The sequence below is a fragment of the Notechis scutatus genome, chromosome 1, assembly GCF_049901735.1.
Source record: "Notechis scutatus isolate UNSWTSFEM ecotype Mainland chromosome 1, rNotScu1.2, whole genome shotgun sequence".
NCBI lineage: Eukaryota > Metazoa > Chordata > Lepidosauria > Squamata > Elapidae > Notechis > Notechis scutatus.
Genome location: NC_142009.1, coordinates 189,606,664 through 189,631,064, shown reverse-complemented (window position 1 = coordinate 189,631,064; position 24,401 = coordinate 189,606,664). Strand labels below are relative to the sequence as shown.

At 39.0% G+C, this 24,401-nt stretch overlaps 1 protein-coding gene across 3 annotated transcripts; it reads left to right on the top strand.

Moving 5' to 3' along the window:
* Positions 1-424: 424 nt before the first annotated feature.
* Positions 425-21,853, top strand: PDK1 (pyruvate dehydrogenase kinase 1). 3 transcript variants are annotated; one of them, XM_026677704.2, is made up of 11 exons: positions 425-3,213; positions 6,387-6,528; positions 7,688-7,759; positions 9,875-10,059; positions 10,576-10,671; positions 11,838-11,915; positions 14,715-14,791; positions 15,526-15,624; positions 16,780-16,890; positions 20,334-20,447; positions 20,549-21,853. In XM_026677704.2, the coding sequence occupies exons 1-11, from the start codon at positions 2,502-2,504 to the stop codon at positions 20,687-20,689; spliced, it is 1,827 nt and encodes a 608-aa protein (XP_026533489.2). In that variant the 5' UTR covers positions 425-2,501; the 3' UTR covers positions 20,690-21,853. The 3 variants fall into 3 exon arrangements, with proteins under 3 accessions (XP_026533489.2, XP_087805836.1, XP_087805837.1); XM_087949710.1 differs by lacking the exon at positions 20,334-20,447; XM_087949711.1 differs by lacking the exons at positions 20,334-20,447; positions 20,549-21,853 and adding an exon at positions 17,175-17,412.
* The last annotated feature ends 2,548 nt before the right edge of the window (positions 21,854-24,401 follow it).

The following is a 24,401-nucleotide window of genomic DNA, read 5'->3' as shown; positions in this document are numbered from 1 at the left end:
AACTTGCAAAGGAATATCTATTCCAGCGATGTCAAACTTGTGGCATCCCGTTGTCCCATGACAAATCATGACTATTTTCCCCCTTTGCTAAAATGGGGGTGGGCGTGGCCAGTGTATGATGCATTCAGCCCAGAGGCAGTGAGTTTGACACCCCTTCCAATGGGTAATTATTTACCGTGCGAATTTGTTGAGAAATTCTAGCCTTCAAAACTCTTGCCTTCCAGGAAATCATTAAGAAAATATTGGAATGTGCTGAAATGAGTAGATTGACATTCGAAATTAGAGAGCAAGAGGATAAACAATTTTATAAAATTTGGGACCTTTTCTATCAATGGTTAGATAATAAAATACAATAATGAAATGTGTAGAATCTTAGAAAATAATAAGTATATAAAGATGTTTTTTTTTCCTCTTTTTTACTATATCTATAAAAAACTTTTAGGATAGATTCGGGAAGATTATATGAATTGTTACAAAATGATATTAAGTAAATTATAGTTATCTTGCAAAATATGAATGAATAAAATTGTCAAGTGATTGATTAATAATGATACTAGGGTACTTAATTTTTGATTGAGAATAGGAGTTAATATGCAATGTAACTGTAATTGATGACTATGAAATGGATGCACAAAAAAATTGTAAACCAACCGGCACACTGCTTGTATACTCATGGAAGAAAGGTTAATGTTTTTATGTTTTGTTTGTTTATGTTTGTCTTTAAAAATCAATAAAAAATTTACAAAAAAAACCAAAAACCTCTTGCCTTCCTCTTCTATACAGCACATGCACCAGATTGCAGTACAAGTGTGCATATTTTCTTGGAAATTAATGGAACTGACTTGTATTTTTATTTCATTAAAGCAAAATACAAGCAGTCTGTGTCTTACAACAGTTCATTTAGTGACCAAAGTTACAACGGCACTGTAAGAAGTGATTTATTACCATTTTTCACACATGGCACCCCCATGTCAAGTGATCAAAATTCATATGCTTGGCAACTGATTCATAGTTATGATTGTTGCAATGTCCTGGGGACAGGTGATCGCTTTTTGCAACCTTCCGACAAACGAAGTCAATGGGGAAACCAATTTCACTTAACAACTATATTACTAGCAACAACTGGAGTTTATTCACTTAACAACTATGGCAAGAAAGGTCATAAAAGGGACGAAACTCACTTTAAAAATGTCTCACTTAGGAACAGAAATTTTGGGCTCAATTTTGGTCATTAGTCAAGGACTACCTGTATCAAAATAATCGAGAACAATTAACAAACTAGAGGAACTTTAATGAGAAAAAATAGTGCACGGTTTGTAGTATATTTACAATCTGAAGAATAAAATGTGAAAGATATTATGCCTGCCACACAAAGAGAAGCTTTGTCCAAAATTATCACAATTCCAAAGAAATGTGCTTTAATTTTCCAGTTGCTATAGAAGACCCTTGATTAACAGAATAAATTGGAATTGATTTATCATGATGTCCTGGTTCATAAATCTCCAGGGAAATGCACCGTAAGGCCACCCTGAAATGAGTACAGTAAGACAGTCCTCGACTTAAAACAGTTCATTTAGTCACCATTCAAAGTTACAATGGCTGTGAAAAAGTGACTTAGGACCATTTTTCACACTTCTCATTGCAGCATCCCAAGGCCAGGTGATCAAAATTCGGCCGCTTGGCAACTGATTCATATTTATGACTTGCAGCATCCTGGGGTATGTGTGTGGGTCACATGATCCCATATTGCAACCTTTTTACAAGTAGAGTCAAGGGGGAAGCCAGATTTGCTGAACAGCAGTGTTACTAACTTAACAACTGCAGTGATTCACTAAACAACCGTACGTCTATGGAGATTCTCAGTCATCCAGGCTATAGTTGTCCCAAAGGTGCTTTTTCAAGAGGCAACTGGACTTCTTGGTTTTTCTTTTGAAGACCTTTTGCATCTCCTCCAAGAAGCTTCTTCGGTGAAGAAGCACGAAAGATGATAAAAGGGGGCAAAATTCACTTAACAAAGATTTTGTTTGGGCTCAATTGAGGTCGTAAGTCAAGGCCTACCTCTACTGGCTAGCTAGAAAGATTCAGGCAGGACCAGGGGTGGGATTCTACCAGTTCGCACCTATTCGCAAGAACCGGTTGTTAACATTCTAAGCAGTTCGGAGAACCGGTTGTTAGAAGAAATTACTGGCCTAATCCTGTAAGGAAGGCAGGAAGGAAACATTCTGGTGTTGCTTACAGAAACTGCCTCTCCGTTAACCCTTATTACATTCTTGGCAGGACTAGACTTCCTTTCTCAGGAACTTCTCTGCAGTTTTTTCCCCCTCCTTTGCTGGTACTTTGCTTGTGTGGAGTGACCATTCAAAGTTACACTGAAAAAAGTGACTTATGACCATTTTTCACACTTACAACTGTTGCAGCATCCCCACAGTCATGAGAGGCCAGGCGAGAAGATGCATGCCTCCATGTGAGTGATATTGAGTTGGCCACACCCAGCCAGTCACATGACCACCAAGCCACGCCCACCACCTAAGCCACGCCCCACAGAACCGGTTCTTAAAAAATTTGAATCCCACCCCTGTGCTCACCAAAGGCGCCCTGGGAGACAATCCGCTCGCCCCCGTCCCGCTGAAAACCCTGCACGGGAATGGAGGGAAAGAGAGCCCACGCAGAGTCGGCGCAGAGACCCATGTTTGCAAAGAAAAAAGCGGGGAGGATCGAACTCCTGGTTGCGGGGACCGGGCTCTTCCCAGCTTGGAGGAGCCGAGCGAGGGCCCTCGCGCTTCCTTTCTTACCGCGGGCTCCGCACTTTCGCTCCTCCCGGGCGACCCAAGAGGCTCCGCCTCTCCGCCCGCCTCCTCCTGCCCCCTAACGGAGGGCAAGAAATAGCCCGGGCCTTGGCCCGAGCTGGACCTGCTTTCTCTCTTCGGACCTTCTTTCCCCGAGCCGGGAAAGGGGCGGGCGTGCGTCCCTTCGGACAGAGGCTGCAAAGTGGCGGCTGGAGCGAGCTGAAGGAGGGAGGCGGAAGCCCAGCCGCGTTCTCGTCGTCCCGCTGCCTTGCTCTGCGCCCCTCCGGGTGTACCGCCGCCGCCGCCATGAGATTGCTACGGGCGCTGCTGAGGAGCGTCTCCCCGCTGAACACAATCCCCCAGCAGGTGGATTTCTACTGCCGCTTCTCCCCGTCCCCGCTTTCCATGAAGCAGTTCCTGGATTTCGGTGAGTGGCGGCCGGGTCGCTTCCCTCCCCCGGCCCGGGTTGCTCCTCCTCCTCCTCTGCGACTCTTCCTCCCCTTCGGCCGACCATTTTCTTTCCCCAGAGGGAGAACCGCTACCCCATCTCTGCGGGGAAAGGCGCTTCCACCTCCCCCGGCCTTCGAAGGCGGCGAGCGGAGAGAGGCCTCGCGCGGAGGGCTGCAGCCGAAGCCGCTCCAGCCGCGGAAAAGCGCGTCCTCCTCCCCCCCACTTAGCCCTGTCGACCCGTTTCCTTCTCCACGACTGCCAGGGGGGACACACGGTGGAAGAGATGGAAAAGGATATTGGCGCGCTCCTTACCCCCCCGAAATGCACCACAAAAGTTGTGCTTACCAAAGGGGTTGTGCAACAGAGGGTGTTGTCACGCGAAGAATCTAGACTCGTGGGATTGGGGGGGGGAGGGGTATGGTTTCTCACGTTGCTGCCCGGATAGTTTTGGAAGGTACGGGTTAGCCCTCGACTTACAACGGTTGGTTTAGTGTCCGTTTGAAGTTACAAGGGCACCAAGGACCCCCCCCTCACTGACAAAAAGTGACTCATGGCTGAGTTTTCACACTTAGGTAACAACCATTGCAGGGTCCTCCTGATCATGTGATCAAAATTCGGATACTTGGCAACTGACTCATATTTATGGACGTTTCAGGTCATGTGATCCCGTTTTGCGACCTTCTGACAGCAAAAGCAATGAGGAAGGTGGATTTGCTTAATAACCGTGTTGTTAATTTAACAACTGCAGGGATTCACTTAACAACTGTGGCAACAAATGGGTCCAAATTCACTTAACGAATGATTCTCTTAACAACAGAAATGTTGGGCTCAATTGTGGTCGTAAGTCGAGGACTACCTATAACAAATTCCATTTGGCTGGTGGCTGGAGCTTCAGTGAGTCTGAAACATATGGAAACATTTGGCTATGTTAAGGTCACAAAGGGTGCTTTTCAAGGGCAAATCTTCTGTTTAAAAGACCATTCCATTTTTCCAAGCGGTTGTTATTTACAAGTTGTTACATTAGCACTTCATAGTTTTGAAGTTCTGTCTTAAGAGGTGGATATGCAAGGCTGTTTGTGTGTATAAAAATGTGTGCTTGGCTCACACATATTTGTCCACATATACCCTTAATGGTTTTTCTTTTTCTTAATAATTATTACTTTAGCTAAATGAAAGGCCTACTACTCTACCTAATATTGCTCAAGAAATAATCTTCCACTGTATTAATATGCATGGAGCAAACTACCAGTACTGTACGGTTCTTCTAAGATTACTCAGAATTACTATAGGTTCCATTTCACAATCCAAAAGAATATAGGGTTGTGTTTGGATATATTTTTCCCAGCAGTATCTCTCAAAACTACAACCGCCACTTGCTTCAGTATGTTTGCTTGAGGTAACAGAACTGATAAGCTATATAGTCTAGCAATGTAACTCTTTCTTGTGCGGTGTTGCATGAAAAAAAGTTGGAGAAACCCTTGGAGGAAAAAAAAATCATAATTCTTTTGGTTCTACCAAATGTGAATTCTGCAATGTGACTAGAATTTCTGCTGAAGTTTAGTAAAAATATCCAATTGAATATTGCACTGATCATTATAAATATTGTTATTTAGCTTTAGATATTTTAATACATATGGTATTGGTATCATAATCAAAGCAATCAGATATTTACGCCTATGTATCCTGCATATGTTTTGCATTGAGTTATAACCAGTACAGGGTAGAGAGCACGATTCGGTTTATATTATTACATTGAAAATTATGTTGGGCCATTATCTCCTATTCCTAAATGTAGGAGTAGCTGATGAAGCCCTGCACTTTTCCTGCATTATCTCCTATGTCTTCCTTTAAGGATATTCTCTTTAGGAGTGGTGCCTTCTAAGAGAGCTTTTGAAGGCCGATAGTATTGTTACCTCCTCATCACTGCAACACTGAAGATCTCCTCTTGAAATGATGAATGCAGAACATTTAACAGGAAGAATGAGCCAATTTTGGGGTGTGTGTGTGTGCCCTGAACTAGATTCTCTGGTTGGGAGAACAGAAAGCAGGTCCTGGGCAAGTTCACCAACACATCCCAGTTTGCCATCCAAAAATGCTATTTTGTTCCACCTAATGATAGGACTGATCCTGTTATTCATGTGCCATCGAAGAGAAGATATTTTTAAATCTCCTCAACACAGCCCACAACATTTTTTCTTTTCTCTTTCAAGTAACCCTGAAATGGTATTGTGTTCAAATTATCTGTAGACTTGGTCACAAAGCTATACTTGACTGAAGACTTCTGATATGTTTTGATTATCTCTTTCCCCACGTTTGTATCAAGCCATTATTTTCTTCAGAAATGGCTGTGCTCTTCAACACAGGCGGTCCTCAACTTATGACCACAATTGAGCCCAAACTTTCTGTTGCTAAGTGAGATAGTTGTTAAGTGAATTTTGTCCCATTTTGTGACCTTTGTTGCCACAGTTGTTAAATGAATCACTGCAGTTGTTAAGTTAGTAACATGGTTGTTAAGTGAATCTGGCTTCCCCATTGACTTTGCTTGTCAGAAGGTCGAAAAAGGAAATCACATGACCTTGGAACACTGCAATGGTCATAAATATGAGCAGTTGCCAAGCATTTGAACTTTGACTACGTAACCATGGGGATGCTGCAACAATCGTAAGTGTGAAAAACAATCATAAGTCACTCTTTTCAGTGCCGTTGTAACTTTGAAGGGTCACTAAATGAGCTGTTGTAAGTCGAGGACTATCTGTATGGAGAAGAAGAATTTATTTTTTGTAATATCTTTCATTGATCCTGAGCTTCTTCAAAAAAGAATAGTTTAAAATATCTATAAAGCCGCAATCAGTAACATAAAATGTTAGGTATCTTCAACTTTAATATCATGAATATTAAGAATCCAATGTGGTCTTCGTGGGAGACCAAGCCACATTAGTCTTAACTACTGGTACAATTCTCAACTTCAGATTACTACTTTCTGAATTTATGTAAACCTATATTTACTGTCATGATAAAACGTTATCCAGGATTTATAGAGGAGCTGTTATTATTTACCACCCTATGATCCTGAACGAACTGCGTAATGAATTGTTTATAAACTATTTACTGTGGTTTCAAAATTGTTTCCTTATGACATTTTCCCCATAGGATCTGACAATGCTTGTGAGAAAACCTCTTTTATGTTTCTACGACAAGAGTTGCCTGTAAGATTGGCAAACATAATGAAAGAAATAAGTCTGCTTCCAGACAATCTTCTTAAAACACCTTCAGTTCAGCTTGTTCAGAGTTGGTAAGAACCTGTTTCTTTTTTAAGCAGCCTCATGCAACCAAATTTGAACATTGTACAAAGATATGTGAAGATGCAAAATATTAGAAGCTGAGACTTATGGTTGGTTATAAGGCGCCTAATAGTACCCATGCACTGATCTAGCACAGTGAGTTGACATCTGGCTTATATTTTCTCCCTCACCACCGACATAGCTCTGTGCCAGAGGCAGGAGATACCAAAACTGGTTATGAACTCACAGCCCAGACTCCTAACATATCATCATCTGTCAACTATCATCCTTTACTTGAAGAAATCTTAAGGGCAAATATCTTGCCCACATATACAACTTCATCTTGTGGTTTTGGAGCCTGACTTCAATTAATAGTAATATTTACAAAACGAGACCTAGGCATCAAAGCATGATGCAAATGAAAAGTTATCCTAGCTAAAGAGAGAACATAGAGACCCTTGTTTCAATCTGTTTTTGTTTTTTTCTGCTCAAGCATATTGTGCTGAATTGGCAGTAGCAATAACATTACATAGTGACGTTCTGTCCTTTCTAAATTGTTCAAGAAGTCAGATTTGGCCTATTTGAATGAATGATACCATCTGGTTGATCTCTGTACCCAATTATCTTTAGAATGCTGCATGAATGTAAACAGTTAATTCAGTAAAGCTTATTTCCAACTGAATGGGCCTAGCACTGCAATATTTGAAACAGGTTTTGAACAATTTTTAGAAAGGGGGCGTCTATTGTAGGAGGGAAACAAATTTACATGTTGAGAAAGTAAGGGTTTGCAAAAGGAAGGGGAAACCTGGAAGAAGTGCTCCCCTTTCCTCTTGAAGGAGTTTTTGATATATTGGAGACTCTTTTGTTGTGAGGAAAAAAAATCTTCACTGGTGGGTGGCTGGAATATAGAATGGCAAAGCTGGGAAGTGTTTTACTTTTCAAAATCCATGTTCATAGTAGGTGTCCTGCTCCTTGGTTGAGGTAAGATATAATGGGCATTCATACACACTTATAGAAATGAATAGTACTTATTATCTTATATGTGAAGACTATTAATAATAACATTTTCTCTTGTTAAAAAAATTAGAATGTGCTGAAATTTGAAAGTAGTCATAATTGTTTATTTTTCTTTATGACAAGACATCAAACATGCAGAAATTGTGTTTTTAGGTATGTACAAAGTCTGCAGGAGATCCTTGATTTTAAAGACAAAAATGCTGATGATACAGAAGCTGTTTCTCGGTGAGACATTTTGGCCTTCTCAAAAACAATGGATTATCTTATGTTTTTCTTATGCCAGTCTTGTAGCATGAGTCATTCAGAGCTATAGTTTTATTATATTTGTTTTATTGTATAAATCTCAAAAAATAGTGGGATATTAAGTATCAAGAAAAATCTCTTTTAAATAATTTATTCTTTGTAAGTTATCGGGGTGGTTGTCTAAAAATAATAAACTCACAAAATAAATTCCACTCTATGTCATTCATTTAGAATTACTTCTGTATTAAAATTAGCAAGATTTGACCTACATGTACATTCAATGTTTTTTAGTTCAATTGATTAGTTTCTTAATTTTCTTTAAGGGTATTAATAATGAAGTGATATAGTAATATTTTGAGTTAACCCATTGAAATTAGTGGATTTGCTTAGAATTTGAGTAACTTAATTTTAATGGCTCTGCTTCAATTTACTAGCTTTAAATTCAACCACAATGCCATTGTTCTGTCCAAAATCTGCATGTCAATCAGAGACATTCATCCTTAAGAAATAATCTCAGTGAGACTTAGGTTGTAATAAACTGTTACTTCTTTTTTTTTTTCTTGTAACAATTTGTTTTATTCCTTAAACAATTGCTTTTAAAACATAAAATGAAACAATTTATTTAGAAATTACAATTTGTATTTACTGGCAGATGCACTATATACTGTATAAAACTTCTATGTCTTCTGCTAGCTTAAACTGTTACTTCTATTGTCATGAATCTATAGCGTGTTAAAACATGCTAGCTGTGAAGAGATTAAATTATGCTTTTCGAAGGAAATGGCCCTTCATAGGGTACATAATCTCTCAGAGATGAGATATTTTAGGAGGAGAGTATCTGTTAGAATTTGAACAGCTACTGAGTTGAAAAATTCTAATGGTATTTTGTGTTAAAAGAATTGTAAGATGGACTTTGGAGGAAGAAATGGTGGACTGAAGACAACTCTGTGAAAAATGGAGCCAACAACTATAGCAAAGAATGTAGATTGGCCCTTTGAACCTCTTTGGAAAAAGAGGATGGGATATCACCCACAAGTACTCCAGATAATTGATCCTTGTGCAGAGTGCTTTAAGCACTGGGATGAGCCATCTTGCTCAAACCAGAGTTGGTGTCTTTAAAAGGATACTAAGTTTGCATACTTCCTTTCCTAATCCTATTCCAAAATTGCTTATTTGCACATATAAGAAACCATTGGATCAACAAGTCTAAAAATACTATGTGACTGCTTTCAGCCCTTCTTGAAATAAAAATTTAACTCTTAACTAGTTAAGAAGCTTAATTTCTTCAAGCTTAAGTACTTCACATAATTGAAATAAACAGCAAAAAGCTAATTAAGATTTTGAAGAAAATTATAAATGGATTAGGAGTTCAGATAAATTTGAAGTAAGATTTGGAATTAATTATAAAGAATCCTTCCCGTGAGAAAGTCAACTTGTTTTGAATTTTCTCTACATGACACACAGAAAAAAAATGAAAAATTGGACTTTTGAAAAAATGGAATCGGAAGTAAATATCAATAAATACATATGCTTGATTCAATGGATAGATTGTGTCTGAAAGAAGTTTTGGAAGAAATGATAGAACAGGAAGAAGTTTTATTTGACAAAGTGAAATTGAAAGTGCACTTTTGCTTTCTGTTCGCTTTCAAATTCCTGCTGACAGAGAGGTATCTGCGACCTCTATACCCTACCACTATCATTTCTCCAAACATAGAGAAAATATTCATGGGAATACTGAGAGAAAAAGAAATTGGTAAAAAAACCAAACACCTATGATTGTTGGAAACATCCTGTGAGCTGAGCTCTATACATTAAATCTCAGTCACTATTTATAAGTATTTAAACCAAAGCAGGACATAACATAAATATAGATGATAACCTTGACCTAAAAATAACTGTGACTATGCTATCTTGTGTTTAGAAGTCCAAAATCCATTTTAAAAGATTGCTTCTTTATACTGTTTTAAACAGAACAATTTTTGTTGATTAGTAGGATGCTTTCTTTAGTTTCTTGCTTTTGTAGTAGTTAAAATTCGATATGCTTTCAGTGACAGATGTACTAGCATTTTAATACAAATATACCATACTTGATTTCAGTTTTAAAGATACTGTGATAACAATCCGGAACCGCCACAATGATGTCATTCCTACCATGGCTCAAGGTGTGATCGAGTACAAGGACAACTATGGGGTTGACCCAGTGACTAGTCAGAATGTGCAGTATTTTTTAGACCGCTTCTTCATGAGTCGGATTTCAATCCGAATGTTGCTTAATCAACACAGTAAGTACTTTTATTGACTTGATGGTATGGTTTTTTTTATGGAATAGGGTAAGAAAACTTCTAGAAGTGAAGGATTTCAATTAGATTTTAGTGAGCCAAGACTCACAGTGGGCATAATGCTGATATTGAGACTGCAAAGCCATATCATGCGTGCAAGCAAAGCTGGTGTTTTCTATTTTTTTTCTTCTTCTTAAGGCTTTGGGGGGGAAGTTAAACCATAGTTTTTCTGTGGCTCAAAATGGTAGGAAACAGTCATTAATTCTTCCAGATCAGAGAGGGGAGTCTGGGGGCAATAAAAAAGGCCACAGAACGCCAATTTCTAGTGTAAAACAAGTACAAATAGTTTCCTTTAAGAATAAAAAGGAGTCTTCTATATATGTGTTGTATAGTGTAGCTTGTTAAGAAGTGGTAAATCCTTGTTCTGTTCAGTCATTATCGTCTCCCTACCTACAAAATATGCTGTTCATGGCCTCTTTATTGTGAAATTATTTGTTACTTTATTTTTGTCGTTGACAGCTTTGTTGTTTGGAGGAAACGTTGAAGTTAATCCAGCACATCCCAAACACATTGGAAGTATTGACCCTAAATGCAATGTTGTTGAAGTTATAAAAGGTACATTCAGACAGACATGGTGAGAAAAATAAATGTGGCAAGAAACAGCCTTTCTGGGCTGCTGACTTTGTACAAGCTCATTCTGTCAGATATGGAAAGTTTCTACTCTGCTGAGACACGATGTTTACCCTTGAGATGTCATTCTGTGTGTAGAAAACAATCCAATTTTATCCAAATTTTGTAGTAATGACCTAGTATTTTGGAAACTTTTATTTGGTGTCTCCATTGCCATTAATTTAATGTAATATATTATTTAATGTAATTTTTATTCTAAATTGCATTTTGAAAAATCAAGGCAGGTGTCAAACCATACCATTAAAAGCTAGCAAGCATACCATTAAAAGCTAGCAACTTCTAAGCAAGCATGCATAAAATCATGCAATTATTGGGCTGATTAAGGGTGAACCCATTTATGTTTCCTCAAGTCTCTAACCTTCCAAAAAGAAGGATTAGTAAAGTGCCTGACAGAGGAAGGACAGTGTGCAGCATCAGAAGTCCCAAGGATATGGAGACGGAAAATTCCCTCGTCTTACAACACAACTGATTTTGATCCTGGATGTAGAATCAGAGAGAGTGTATTCAATCCCTCTTTCATCGTCTTAAATCGCTGTAGATGCACATCTTATATGTATTTATAGAATTCAAGACTACAGAGAACCTCTCTCTGGGAGAGATGAGTGGTTCAAAGATGAATAGATAGATAGATTTAAAAAATGCTGTTGTTTGTATAATTTTGCCGGGTTGAGTTTGTTGGGTTGAAGGGGAGCTAAGTAGGAAGTCATCAGTGGAGTCCCATCTTCCAACTACTGGAAAGCTTTGCTATCTGAGATTTGTACCGGACATCTTCCACATGCTTTAAGATATTAATGAAGACTATGCGGGGGCATAGATAAACGCTCTTCTATTTGTGCAGAGAATCCAAACATAGACATTGTTCTTGTTAAAGTGGTAATTGAAGTTAGACAGAAGTATGCAAGAGAAATGTCAGCTGCTATTCATAGAATAGCAGTAAAAGATGGAATGCGAGTGACTGTTTCTTCTCAGAACTCTGTTTTAAGAACTGCTGCCAGCTAATTGAATATCTGGATGGGTGATCTGTCTGTCTGTGTTTGTGTGTATGCGCCTTTGTGTGCATCTTTTAAGCAAAATTGTATTGCTTTTTTCAGATGGTTATGAAAATGCAAAGAGCCTCTGTGACTTATATTATATGAATTCTCCAGAACTTATTCTTGAAGAGAAGAATGGTAAGCGTGGAAAGGGGAGGATTGGCTTATTCATTGGCTGTTCTTAACCAATTCCTAGCAGGTATTACCATATCCCTCTACTTTGCCTTGGACTTACTTTAAATGTTTATGTAATAGTAGATAGTTTTTTAGTTGGTTATAGAACTAGTCTGCTTATATTGCGAAGTACTGCACTCGGTGCTTTGACTCTATGTCATGAGAAACGCTAGAATCATTAGATAGCGAGATGGACAATATTTAGCATGTGTTCAGAGTACATCCTATAACAATAACTGTTTGTACATACTCATTCACTACAGCAATTTGTTTTTAAGAAGCTAAGCGCAATTATCTGTGCCATGTTTTCAAATATGCCTGTGGGCTATGGCTAGAATTCAATGTAAAATAATATACTGACTGAAAATGCACAGCATTCAGTATCAATCAAGCTAAACCTAAATTAGAGTTTCTCTAACTACATCATACATTGTGTCACACTTATCTCAAATAGTGCAATAAGTGCCAAGAAATCTTTCATTTGCTTTTATCCTTTATTCTTTTGACATTTTAGCTAATCTTTATTCAAAATGCATTTTGAACTTCTATGTCTTGATGTATATGTAGCACATATTCTCCATTCTCCATTACATTTGGACATCTTATACATCATATGGAGAACTTTTGGCCTGTGAAAAAGCTGCAACAGCTTTCTGTGGTTATGACTAGAAGCAGGTATGGCGGTTCTATATATAATGACCAATATAGACATATCATAATCCAAATGGATCTGTAGTATGAATTTGCAAAAGTATTTAGGTTGCCCCAGAGATTCTATAGCATTGTCTTTCTTCCTTTTTGGTAGATGGTATTTCAGAAACTTTGGTGGTAGGCCAAGGTTAATGGTAATACTAGTAATAGTAGTTGCCCCTTTTTGGGGGGGCTGACAATATTATTTGCTTACTAATATGGAGCAGTGCAGTGGCCTAAAAGTGAAGACACTTGCCTCCCACTCAGAAAGTCGAGAGTTCAATCCTAGGCAGCCACAGATATTTTTCTCTATCAAGGTGCAAAGAGAAAATAATTGCTGTGAACTCCACGTAGGTGTCAGGAAGGGCATCCAGTCAGTAAACGCTCAGCTCCATTCAGTCACCCCGACTCTATCCCAAATAAAGTTATTGAAGGGTCATAGAAAGGAAAAATTATTTGCTTACTAATGCTTTTGTACAGTTATTCTGGTCTTCAGTATCATTTTAAATGTAATAACAATTTATATTGCCTGTTCAGGGTGTTTGGTTGTATTAGTTATTTTATACAGAAAGGTAGATTAAAAATAATTGAAATGCATCAATTACGTATGACTGCAGTATTAATGTGAAGAATTAATGTATAACCTGATATAAGTTGCTACTATTAGCTATCAATTCAGTGTTGACTCTCAGCAACCATATGTATAAATCTTCTCTACGACTATACAGTATGTCCTCAGTCCGGTCCGTCAAGTCTTCCAACTCTGTGGTTTGTGTTTCAACATGAAAATTAGATAAGAGCTGTATGGAGTAACTTCATATGTGTAATTGCCATTTTGTAGCTATCATTTCATTTAAACAATAACAGTTTTTGGAGAGGCATAGAACCTGAAAACATTATCTAGCTTTAGTAATTATTGTTACAAGATTTTTCTAGTAATTACAACTGAATTGTGTAATGTTGTTTAATCCTTCGTATTCTGGGTTAGTTTTAACACTATACATTTTACTGCTCTCTCTCTCTCTCTGTGTGTGTGTGTGTGTGTGTGTGTGTATCCACACATATGCACAACTACCTCATAATAGATACCTTGAAGAATTATCAAATATTGATAGCTAAACACAATCACATTAAGAATGTACATGCTGCTTTAGTCACTGGGTCTAAAACCAACGTAAAGAGACAAAAGGAGAATAAGAAATTTTGTTCTGACGTGTCATGCCTTCATGACATGGGTATGTTAAATTGACTTTTTTTTTAAAAAATGTACTTTATATATCTGCTGTTGAGAACAAAAGTTTTCTCAAACATAGGTTTCGAATAAATTTTCTTAACAATATTTAAGTATGTATATATACATGTGTCCTCAACTTATGACCCGGTTTTGAAGTTCTGGCAACTCCTCCCTAGTTTTGTGATTGCATTCTGGGTGCTTGACCACATTTATGGCTGTTTGCAGCATCCTGCAGTCCCATTACTGCAATTTTTACCATTTCCCCCCGCCCCCGAAACCAGCATTTTAATTCTAGTTTCTGGCCAAAAAAAACCCTATTGGGTATGATGGGTTTGTTTAATGACTGTGGCATTTGCTGAACAGCCATGTTTTTTGTTTAATACCACCACAAAAGTCATAAAATTGGGCGTAGTCACGTGACCTGCTTAACCTCCATGATTTACAACCATAATTCCAGACTCAATTACAGTCATAAGTAGAGGATTACATGTATATGCACACATTTATAGTCTTATATAAGGAAAATGTATTGGGATCCCAATAAACACGACAGTAATTCTGTTTGCCCATTCGAACTTTTATCTCTCAAATAACAGATTTTCACAACTGCAAGAAAGACTGCTCTTAAAGAGAATTTGAAATTGAGTTTGCAGTGCGCTATGAGTGTGTGTGTGTGTGTGGGCTCTATAACTCTACAGTCTCGTGTGAACCCTTAGGCGGGACCAAAGTAAATGGATCTTATAATCTCTCCGCTACATTGTTGACTCATGGAGAGGCTACCAAGATTAACAGTGGCTGTTGCTATACAACTGATCTTTTTCACTCACCTTGCTTTGCAGTAAAATCACCAGGGCAGCCTATGCAAGTGGTATATGTGCCATCACATCTCTACTACATGGTTTTTGAGCTTTTCAAGGTTTGTACTGATCTCTTCTATGCACTCTTTTTCTGTTTCCCTTAGTCAGATTATGAACACATAATAATCTCTTCCTCTTGATCTATTAAGAAGCGTGGGTGGGTGGGTGGATAGGAGGAAGCTTTTAAGGCAAGTGACTAAATTCTATTCAGTATATCAGGGATCCTCAATCCCCCCGTCTGTGGACCAGCACCTGTCCATGGCATCCAGAAACTGGGCCATGCAAACAAGTGAAGCCCCATCCACGGGATGCAGGCAGCATGCAAAACCACATCCCCTCCGTTCCACGGAAAAACCTTTCTCCATGGAACCGGTTCCTAGTGCCCAAAAGATTGGGGCCAGCGCACTACATAACCTGTGCATTCATAGAAGATCTCTACTGAAGTTTCTGTCTGATTCTGCTTCAGGAGCACTGCCAGTCTCCTGGCTGTTTCTGAAAAGGTGACACACTTTTCCTGCACTTTAGAGCCAGGTGTATCTCTCCACACCCTTATAGATCTCCATTGACGGTGAGACTGCTTGTGTGTTTGGGAACCTGCAGGAAAACAGGTAAACAGATAATCCTATATCAGAATAGGAAGGCCACACTCTTCTGAGAATTCCTACACTGCCAAACCAGTTGCTTCCCTCAGATTTGGAAAACGAGTCAGATACATTTATAGAAAATGTTTTCTTTACTTGTTGAGCAAAAGTGTATATAAATCGACTGTAAATATGTATTTTTTAAACATTAGAATGCAATGAGGGCTACCATGGAACATCATGCAGAGCGGGGAATTTACCCTCCAGTTCATGTCCAAGTTGCGTTAGGCGCTGAAGATTTAACTGTGAAGGTAAAGAATTTAGTCTTAACATTTTCTGTTTAAGTCTGGCAAATGACTAGCAAAAAATAAAATAAATGCAGGGATCTGTTGCAGAGCCCCCACTTCATTTCTTTCTTTGACCTGATCAAATGACTATGAATTATTTTACTTCTAGGGTTTGGTTATTTTTAGCTGCCTACAGGTAGTCCTTGACTTATAGCAGTTCATTCTGTGACCGTCTGAAGTTACAAAGGCACTAAAATAAAAGTGAGTTATTGGACATTTTTCACACTTACAATTGTGAGAACATCCGCGTGGTCATGATGTCAAAATTCGAATGCTTGGCAACTAGCATCTATTTATACAGTTGCATTGTCCCAGGATCATGTAGTCACCATTTGTGATCATCCAAGCTGGCTTCCCAACAAGCAAAGTCAGTGGAGAAGCCAGAGTCACCTGTTACTAAATTAACAACTGCAATGATTCATTTTAACAACTGTGGCAACAAAGGTTTGTTAAAAACAAGCAAAATTCACTTCACAACTGTCTGGCTTAGCAACAGGAATTTGAGGCTCAACATTTTGGTCCTAAGTTTGCTCGTAAGTGGAGGACTACCTGTATTAATTTTTTATATACTTGATAGATGTTTTATTGTTTGTGTTTTACTGTACTTATTATAAATTGCCCAGAATTACAATAATAGGTAACACATAAATAATTCGAGAATGAAAGAGTTGGGGGTGGGGGGTGGGGTGACATCCTAGACTAAACATTATTGCCTCTAAATATTCAAATGGAAGCTATGGACAGAAAAGTCTTTCACCAGCTACACCATTTTGGAATAGGACCAACCTGGCCACTATCATGGATGCTTTATTTGCATCATGTTCTGAATAGCTTTCATTGCACTTTGGAAATTATTTTAAAGCTTCAATTCATTACTTTTATGTCAGTGTTTTATCATATTATTGAATATTTGAATAAAAGACAATTTAATAACCTTTTCCTCTGTTGGAGTAAGTAAGAAGAGTCTCTTGGTCTGTTTACATAGATCAGGGAATGGTTGTATGATTGTAATTTATCTGTTGTTGTTTCTGGAATACATTCTTAAGAATGTATGTAGATATAGGCACATACCAAACATAGGAGCTCAATACGGTATAATATTTTCCCCACACAATTTAGATGTGCGACCGTGGTGGTGGTGTTCCTTTGAGGAAAATAGACCGACTGTTTAACTATATGTATTCAACTGCACCGCGTCCCCATGTGGAGACATCACGAGCAACTCCTCTGGTTCGTAATCTGTATAATATTTTACATTATCAGTTATGAAATGAAAAACTCAAGTTCTCCTTATTTTTCCAGGAGCTTTTTTAACATGGTTCCTTTGAATTTGGAAGTTAAAGCATAATGAATTCTGAGACATTCTATATATAGAAATCATTTCCCCACCGCAACCCCTTCTTAACCCCCATCAATTATTTGAAGTTGGTCCATGATTGCATTTGCTTTTGCTCAACTCAGAAATGTTGGGAACGAAGATAAATGAAGTATGGTCTTGTCTCAAATTGTTGCAGGTCCTAAGGCAACTATAAAATCCCCCCCCCCCCACGCCAATCCATCTTAAAGGAGGGGGAGGAGGGAATGAAACATTCTCAGTAGCTTAGCAGTTTGGATCCTGGCTGGTTTCCTACTGAGAGAGAGAGAGAGAATGGGACAACTTGCTGCAGCCAACTCATCACAGCTAACTCTGTGCAGGACAATGTAACAATTCTATTTAATTATTTAAAATAAATAAAAAATATTTTAATTTTTGCCATTCCCATTTTGTTCTGTTCCTCCTTTTGCATCCTTCCTTAAATGATTCTATTCCACTGTTTCTTTGCTATTAGTGTAACTCTTGTCCTGCAAGTTGTCCTGTGGCAAAGTGGTCGTGGCGAGTTGTTCTGCAGCGAGTTGGCTGTGGCGAGTTAGCCATGGTGAGTTGGCTGTGGCAAGTTGATCATGGCAAGTTGGCCATGGCAAATTGTCATAGACCCGAGAGCGGGGAGACTGAGAAGCACTTGCCAATCTTATCTCTGCTGATTTTGCCTAGGTTATAGAGAAACCTGGGTAGCCATTAAGACTGATATTATCCTTGCAGCTCCTGAAATTTAGGAGCTTGGAGATGAGGTGAGCGTTTTCTCCAGTAGAGAAATGGAGCTGAAGCATCTGCAGATGAACAAAACATTAAGTCTGCGGTAGTTTTAACCACTGGAAATAAATAAGTTCAACTTTCTAACACTGTTAGTATTATTGAAATCCTGAGCCCTGGAGCTACTTTGAAATGATGCTGAATTCTTGAGTGAAAATCTATCCTGTGGATTTTTAGGGGCAAAACAAAACAAAAAAATTCCAGGAGAAAAATAGAACTTCAATCGTGAGCTCAGGAAGATCCCATTTTGGAGTATTTAAGCAGCATGCAACTTATTCACTTAATATATTTGCTGCTTTCCATTATAAATCCCAAAGTGAGCGACGATCAGTTAAACTGCAAATATTAACAATAGCTTTAAAGCAATGTGATGTGATTCCAGTTTTAGAACTGAAAGTAAAAAAGAAACGAAGCAAAATGATATATACAGCATTCATACAAAGACAGCTTGATTATGGGTCTTTATAGGCGCCTGCTAGATTTCATTATAGTTTTCCGTGTGAATTTCAGCATTTCAGAGTGAATGTGCCTGTGCATGAAGATGGCCCGCCTTCAGGAGGGCATTTAGGGGAATGCTTTGAGTCTGACTCAGTTGGCAGTCATTGTAATTGCTTCAGTAGCAGAATAATAACTACACCAATGGTTTTCTTACAATGTCCTCAAGGCACCCTTGGCATAGTTGCTACAATATAGAGGCATCTGTTGCTCTTCTTTGACATTGTCCTGCAAGTAAGATCAGAATTAATGGAACTCAGTGTCTCCAGCCCAAGAAATAATTCAAAACCAAACAAAAATCAATGGTATCATCAAAAATACCCAAGGGATCAAACATGACCAACAGTTAGAATCTTTCTCTTGCAAGTGAATATATAGGCCTGTGATGGTGAATCTATGGTACGCGAAACCATGTCACCCGGCACGCATGGCCTTGCCTGTTTGTCTTCCGGGTTTCTGGTATGCATTTGCGTGTGACGATCAGCTGTCTTTCGTGTGTGCGGCAGTGCCAAAAAACGGTGTGCACATGCGCGCCGGCCAACTGATTGTCAGGTGTGCATGCACGCCAGAACCCGGAAGTTCAGTTTTTCCAGAGTACGATCCCTTCACACGCGCAGCAGTGCCACAAAACGGCCTGTGCATGCACGCCAGCCAGCTGATCGTCGGGCGTGCATGCACGCTAAAACCCAGAAGTTTGACTTTTCCGGGGTGTGGCCCTGATGAGCATGTGTGTGCCACATTTTTGCGTGACCTTTTCAGCACTCAGTGCTGAAAAGATTCGCCATCACTGATCTAGGCAATCAAGGCTGAATTTCATTCAAAATCAGACCTGAACCAATCTTTAAAAAGGTTAAGAGAGTTGCTGTCCTTCACTTATTTGACACTGTGGGCAAATGTCATTTCTCTTTCCTCTGTTCTAAAGTGTTGGTTAACTGTTCAAAATCATACCAATTTTAAACGTACTCCTGACCAGAGTGGCTTATTTGGACTAATAAACCAATTAACCAAATGATCTAGTTGTATAGGACAGAGACTGTTTGAGAATAGAGCTCAGAGATCACTTTTGTGATTACAAAACTACTGTATTTTATGATGGTTTATTGTAGGTCAAAAAAGGCACAACGACATTTTTCTGGATAGAGCTAGGCTCCAACATTATAGCTCTCTTCACTTTAATATTAGCACTTAACGGATCTTGAAATAGGTACAATATCTGTAAAGACTTACCAAGAGATGCAGGTGAGACTCCTTATAAGATCTGAAGTACCCCTCTCCATGCAAATTGGAAGAATTGCATGGCCCTAGTTACTATTCCTGTATCAGTATGGCTAGTATTTTTTTTTTTTTTCTGAGCAATGTAGCGTTGTTCTCCAGTGGGATACGAAGAAGGTTTTGGAAATACTATGTTCACATTTTCTTGAGCAGAAGCACAGAAAAACTTTAATCTCATTTAAGGCCCTGATAGTTTGGTAGAGCAAAAGTGGATGAATGCACCAGGTTTGCTGTTTGGGGGGGCAGGGGGTGAAGGCAAAGGGCCATATCTTTTCAGTTCAACTTTTTTTAGACTACTTTTCTGCATTACATCTGTGAATGTATGATGGGGGAGGAATTATTTAACAGGTTCTTCTGCTTCTAATAGCAGCTTGGATCTGTGGGCACTGGCTGATGAAATTTCTGAGATGCATTTGTCTTCTGTTAACTAACAGATACAAATAATTTTATAACCTTATCTGCGAGGACTAGTGGTCAGCAGCAAAACAAAAAGGCTGCAATCCCCGCCTGGAAAAGCCCCACTAAACTCTGAATGTTCCTATAGGACAAGCATTTCAGGAACTATGGAGAAGAGAGAAAAGGCAAAATGCGAGTTGTGCAAAAATTCCTTGCCATCAATGGGAAAAAAAGCAGAGAATATTATGTCTTCATGTTGGATTGTGCTTTCATTTCCTTTTTTGTGGTAAATGTAATGTTTTGGCCTCTTCATCTGTCCTTTGACGTTAGATCTGCTTCAGACGTTTCGAATTTTCGGTTGTTTTTGTTTTTGGCTTAGGCTGGATTTGGTTATGGTTTACCTATATCGCGCCTGTATGCTCAGTACTTCCAAGGAGATCTGAAGCTCTATTCTCTAGAGGGTTATGGCACAGATGCTGTTGTCTTTATAAAGGTATGTCAGGGACTAGTTGTGGCGGCAAATTCCTTCCAGTTTAAAATACAAAACTTGTTCCTAGCAAGCTATTAACTCCGCCCTCCTTTCTTTTGGTGCAGGCTTTGTCAACTGAGTCTGTTGAAAAATTGCCGGTGTATAACAAATCGGCCTGGAAACATTACACAGCCAATCACGAAGCAGATGACTGGTGTGTCCCAAGTAGCGAACCAAAGGACATGACAACCTTCCGCAGCACATAGCAGCAGGAGGCCATGCAAGCTGAGTCAAAGAGGGTCCTTTCGCCTATGGTCAGCTTACTTATTAGTACCACTACCACATATTTTAACAGGGAAGGATGCATCTCCCTATCCAAACTGGTGTCTGAAAACCATATCATTGTCTAGAGTTTTCTACAGTGTTCATTTCTAACAAGTGGTGTTTTTCCGTCTTTGCAACTTAAATGACTTCAGCAAATGCACCTTAGACTGCTTGAGCAAAGTCAAGAGGATAAAAAACCCGAACAGTGTGCTCAAATATTGTTCTGCTTAACCACCAGCCATTCCAGTGAACAATTTGTTGTATATTTCCTTTATACGCCTCCTCTGGGAATCAGTTGCACTAGCACAGCCTTGTGCTCTCAAGGACTTCAGAAGGGCTTTACAATGTGAGAGAAACAATGTGAGCTTATCTCGTTTGTTTAGTTTTTGTATTAAACATTATGCGGAATTGATTAACTGGTTGCTGTCAGCGTAAACAACTCTTTAGCTTGATATTTATAGGTATAGATTTACAGCTAGACATAGAAGTGCTTGTGCTTCATTTGTTTTGTTTTGAAAATTGAACTGTTTTAAATCCTTGTCAATGAAATAAATGATACTTCAAAGGACTTGAAGCACTTGGCTTGTCCAGATGTAGTGTTTTCCCAACTGGGGAGAGCAAAGCAGATCTTTTAAGGATGCAGGGCCACCATGTCCTCAGAAAGGAGTCTGGCCTCTGAGTTACTATCAAGTTAAGTAGGCAAAAGATTGTAGTCTTATTTTTCCTCTGAGATATTAATGGAATTTAAAATTGTACAGCTTGGGCTGAATTTTCCATTCATGTTCAGGAAACTTAGTAATGTTGATAAAACCCTTCCCAATAGAATGCCACTCATACACAAGTGTTGCCAAATACAGTTGGTCTCACAGAGTTTGATCACAATATGCGAGGTAAGGATGGCAATGCATTAGTTTCTTTTCACATTTATTCTACTATTTCCATAGGACAATAAGATGTGCTTGCTTTCTAAGAAAAGAGAAATTGGAACGTTATATTGTGTCATTTTATTTATATTCCTTTTAATGATTACAATTATGTTTTCCCTTTCTGCAAGGGAGATTTGACAAATGACTTAGGTTATTAAAAACAAATCTCATTCCACTGAAGTCAGTTGAATACTGATATCATTGCTAATCCTTTACTTTTGTAGTTACTTAAAGTGGTATGTCTACTCAAAAATAAAACCCTGTTACACAAGTAAAGGATGTAACTTGAAACTGCAGACTTAAATACATTACATCATAAATCCCATTGAGTATTACTGGACTTAGTGAGACACACACAGAGAAGGTTGGGTTAATTCCCTCAGCTGATACTTGGGAAAGCATCATACACACCCTGAGTGATTTGAAGCCCCACACCACTGCAGATTGGATTTAGGACCTATTTCCCATTTTCATTTCAAGTCAAAAGATAACTAGAATATTTTTGTCTGACTGACTGAGATGAAAGTTTCAGAAAACCATCTAAGGAGGAGTGGTGTGATGGCCTAGAGGTGGAGCTCTTGCCTCACAATCAGGAGACTGAGTTTGATCCTAGGTAGAGGCAGATTTTTCTCTCTCTGGGCACACTGAGAATGTATCTGCTGAACAAAACTCCGTATTGGTGACAGGAAGGGCATCTGGCCATTAAAACACTCTCCTAGTTCCATTCAGTTGCCCAGATTCCACCCTGCAAGGGATTGTGGGGTCATTAAATGATGATGGTGATGATGATTGGGTTGTGTGCAAAATGAAACAACATACTTTGAAATTAAAACAAACCAGCCCCATTTGCAAAATGCCTGTTAACAGCTTTGGGGTTTCTCTCATCAGGGAGGCTGTTGTTGAGCATTAATTAGTTCGTAGTCATTGTACCACTCCACTTAGGGGTAGGAGACAAAATCCTGTATTCCATCAGGAATCTCGAAGAAATAATATATTGCACCTCTAAAAAATAATTGTTGGCCAGAAGATGAAATACATCCTCTCTTCCAGCAAAATGAGCCCTAGTTTATAAAAAATATCACAGATAGCTAATCAGGACAATTAAAACGATAAGAGTGCAAAGCAGTTACAGTCACTAGATCAACACATAAAATAAGCTGCTTTCTGCAAGTAAAAACCATTTACTCACTACTAAAAATTAGTTAATTTCCTTCTGTGGTGCTTCGTTGTGTTCCAGTATGGTTTCAATTCTCAAGCTTTTTATTTTGGAAATGCACCTTTTTATATCCCTCTTCTCTCCCCCCCCCATACTCCCCAGTTACTCGGACAGACTGACCCCAGGTGATACGCAGTTATCCTCCTCCGCAGTTGCGATAGAACATTTCAAATGTTTGATGGAACAAAACTTCACCTACTATGAATCTTATTCCTATAGGGAACAATGGCCGAATTAGCTTCATTGTTTTAGTCTTGGAACCACCAAAGAAAGGGTGGTGGCAGTCCATCCTGACTGCTTCTTACCACAGAGAAAATAGCCATGTTTAAAATGTTTTTAAAAACCTGTAACCAATAATGAAGAAAACAATCGTTCCGCATAGCCATAGAACAGAGCCCAGTGAGGAAGCATCATCCGTTGACTCAGGTCAGCAATTCATGGAAGAAAAGCAACAAAACGACAAATTCCTCCATAACAAAGGAATTTTTAAAATTCATCATGCTTACCAGGGGTGGGATTCAAAAATTTTAACAACCGGTTCTGTGGGCGTGGCTTGGTGGTCATGTGACTGGGTGGACATGGCTTGGTCATGTTATTGGCTGGGCGTGGCCAACTCAACATCACTCACATCGAGGCACGCATCTCCTCGCCTGGCCTCTCATGACTGTGGGGATGCTGCAACAGTCATAAGTGTGAAAAATGGTCATAAGTCACTTTTTCCAGTGCCATTGTAACTTTGAATGGTCGCTCCACACAAGCAAAGTACCAGCAAAGGAGGGGGAAAAAACTCCAGAGACGTTCCTGAGACAGGAAGTCTCTAGTCCTGCCAAGAATGTAATAAGGGTTAACGGAGAGGCAGCTTCTGTAAGCAACACCAGAATGTTTCCTTCCTGCCTTCTTTACAGGATTAGGCCAGTAATTTCTTCTAACAACGGGTACTGCTTAGAATGTTAACAACCGGTTCTAGTGAATAGGTGCGAGCTGGTAGAATCCCACCGCTGATGCTTACCTATCTTCCTTGTGTCCAAAATAAATCTCATTTATCGACTTGCCCATAAACCAACCTCCATTGTACTGGTTCCCTCCTGCTCAAATAGCTCTGAACGATAGCAGTGATAGACCCTAGCAGTATGGCTCTTCCTTTATGAATGACTGCCTTCGTTACTAGCTCCCATGTTTGGGAAAATAAAAGGCAAGGTAGATCAAAGGTGTCAGAAGACCCAGGACTTGTTTGGAAAACAGGCCTTTTTGTTCCATGTTTAACAAACTTTAAAAAGCTATTTTGAGTGCAAATCATTTTAAATGTCCCAGTGCAAGTGTTTTTTGAAACACTTTACATTATACTTTTATTTTTTTTAATGGAAATTGCTGATCACTTCTAGGCTAACTGGTGAAATTTCTTGGGAAAAAGGTTCTGAGAGCAGCCCTGTTAAATTCCTTATGAAAAGGTTCAGGCCGTTTGTTGGAGAAATAGTATTTCTATTTTGAGTTTCCTTTATAGGCAGTTGTTAG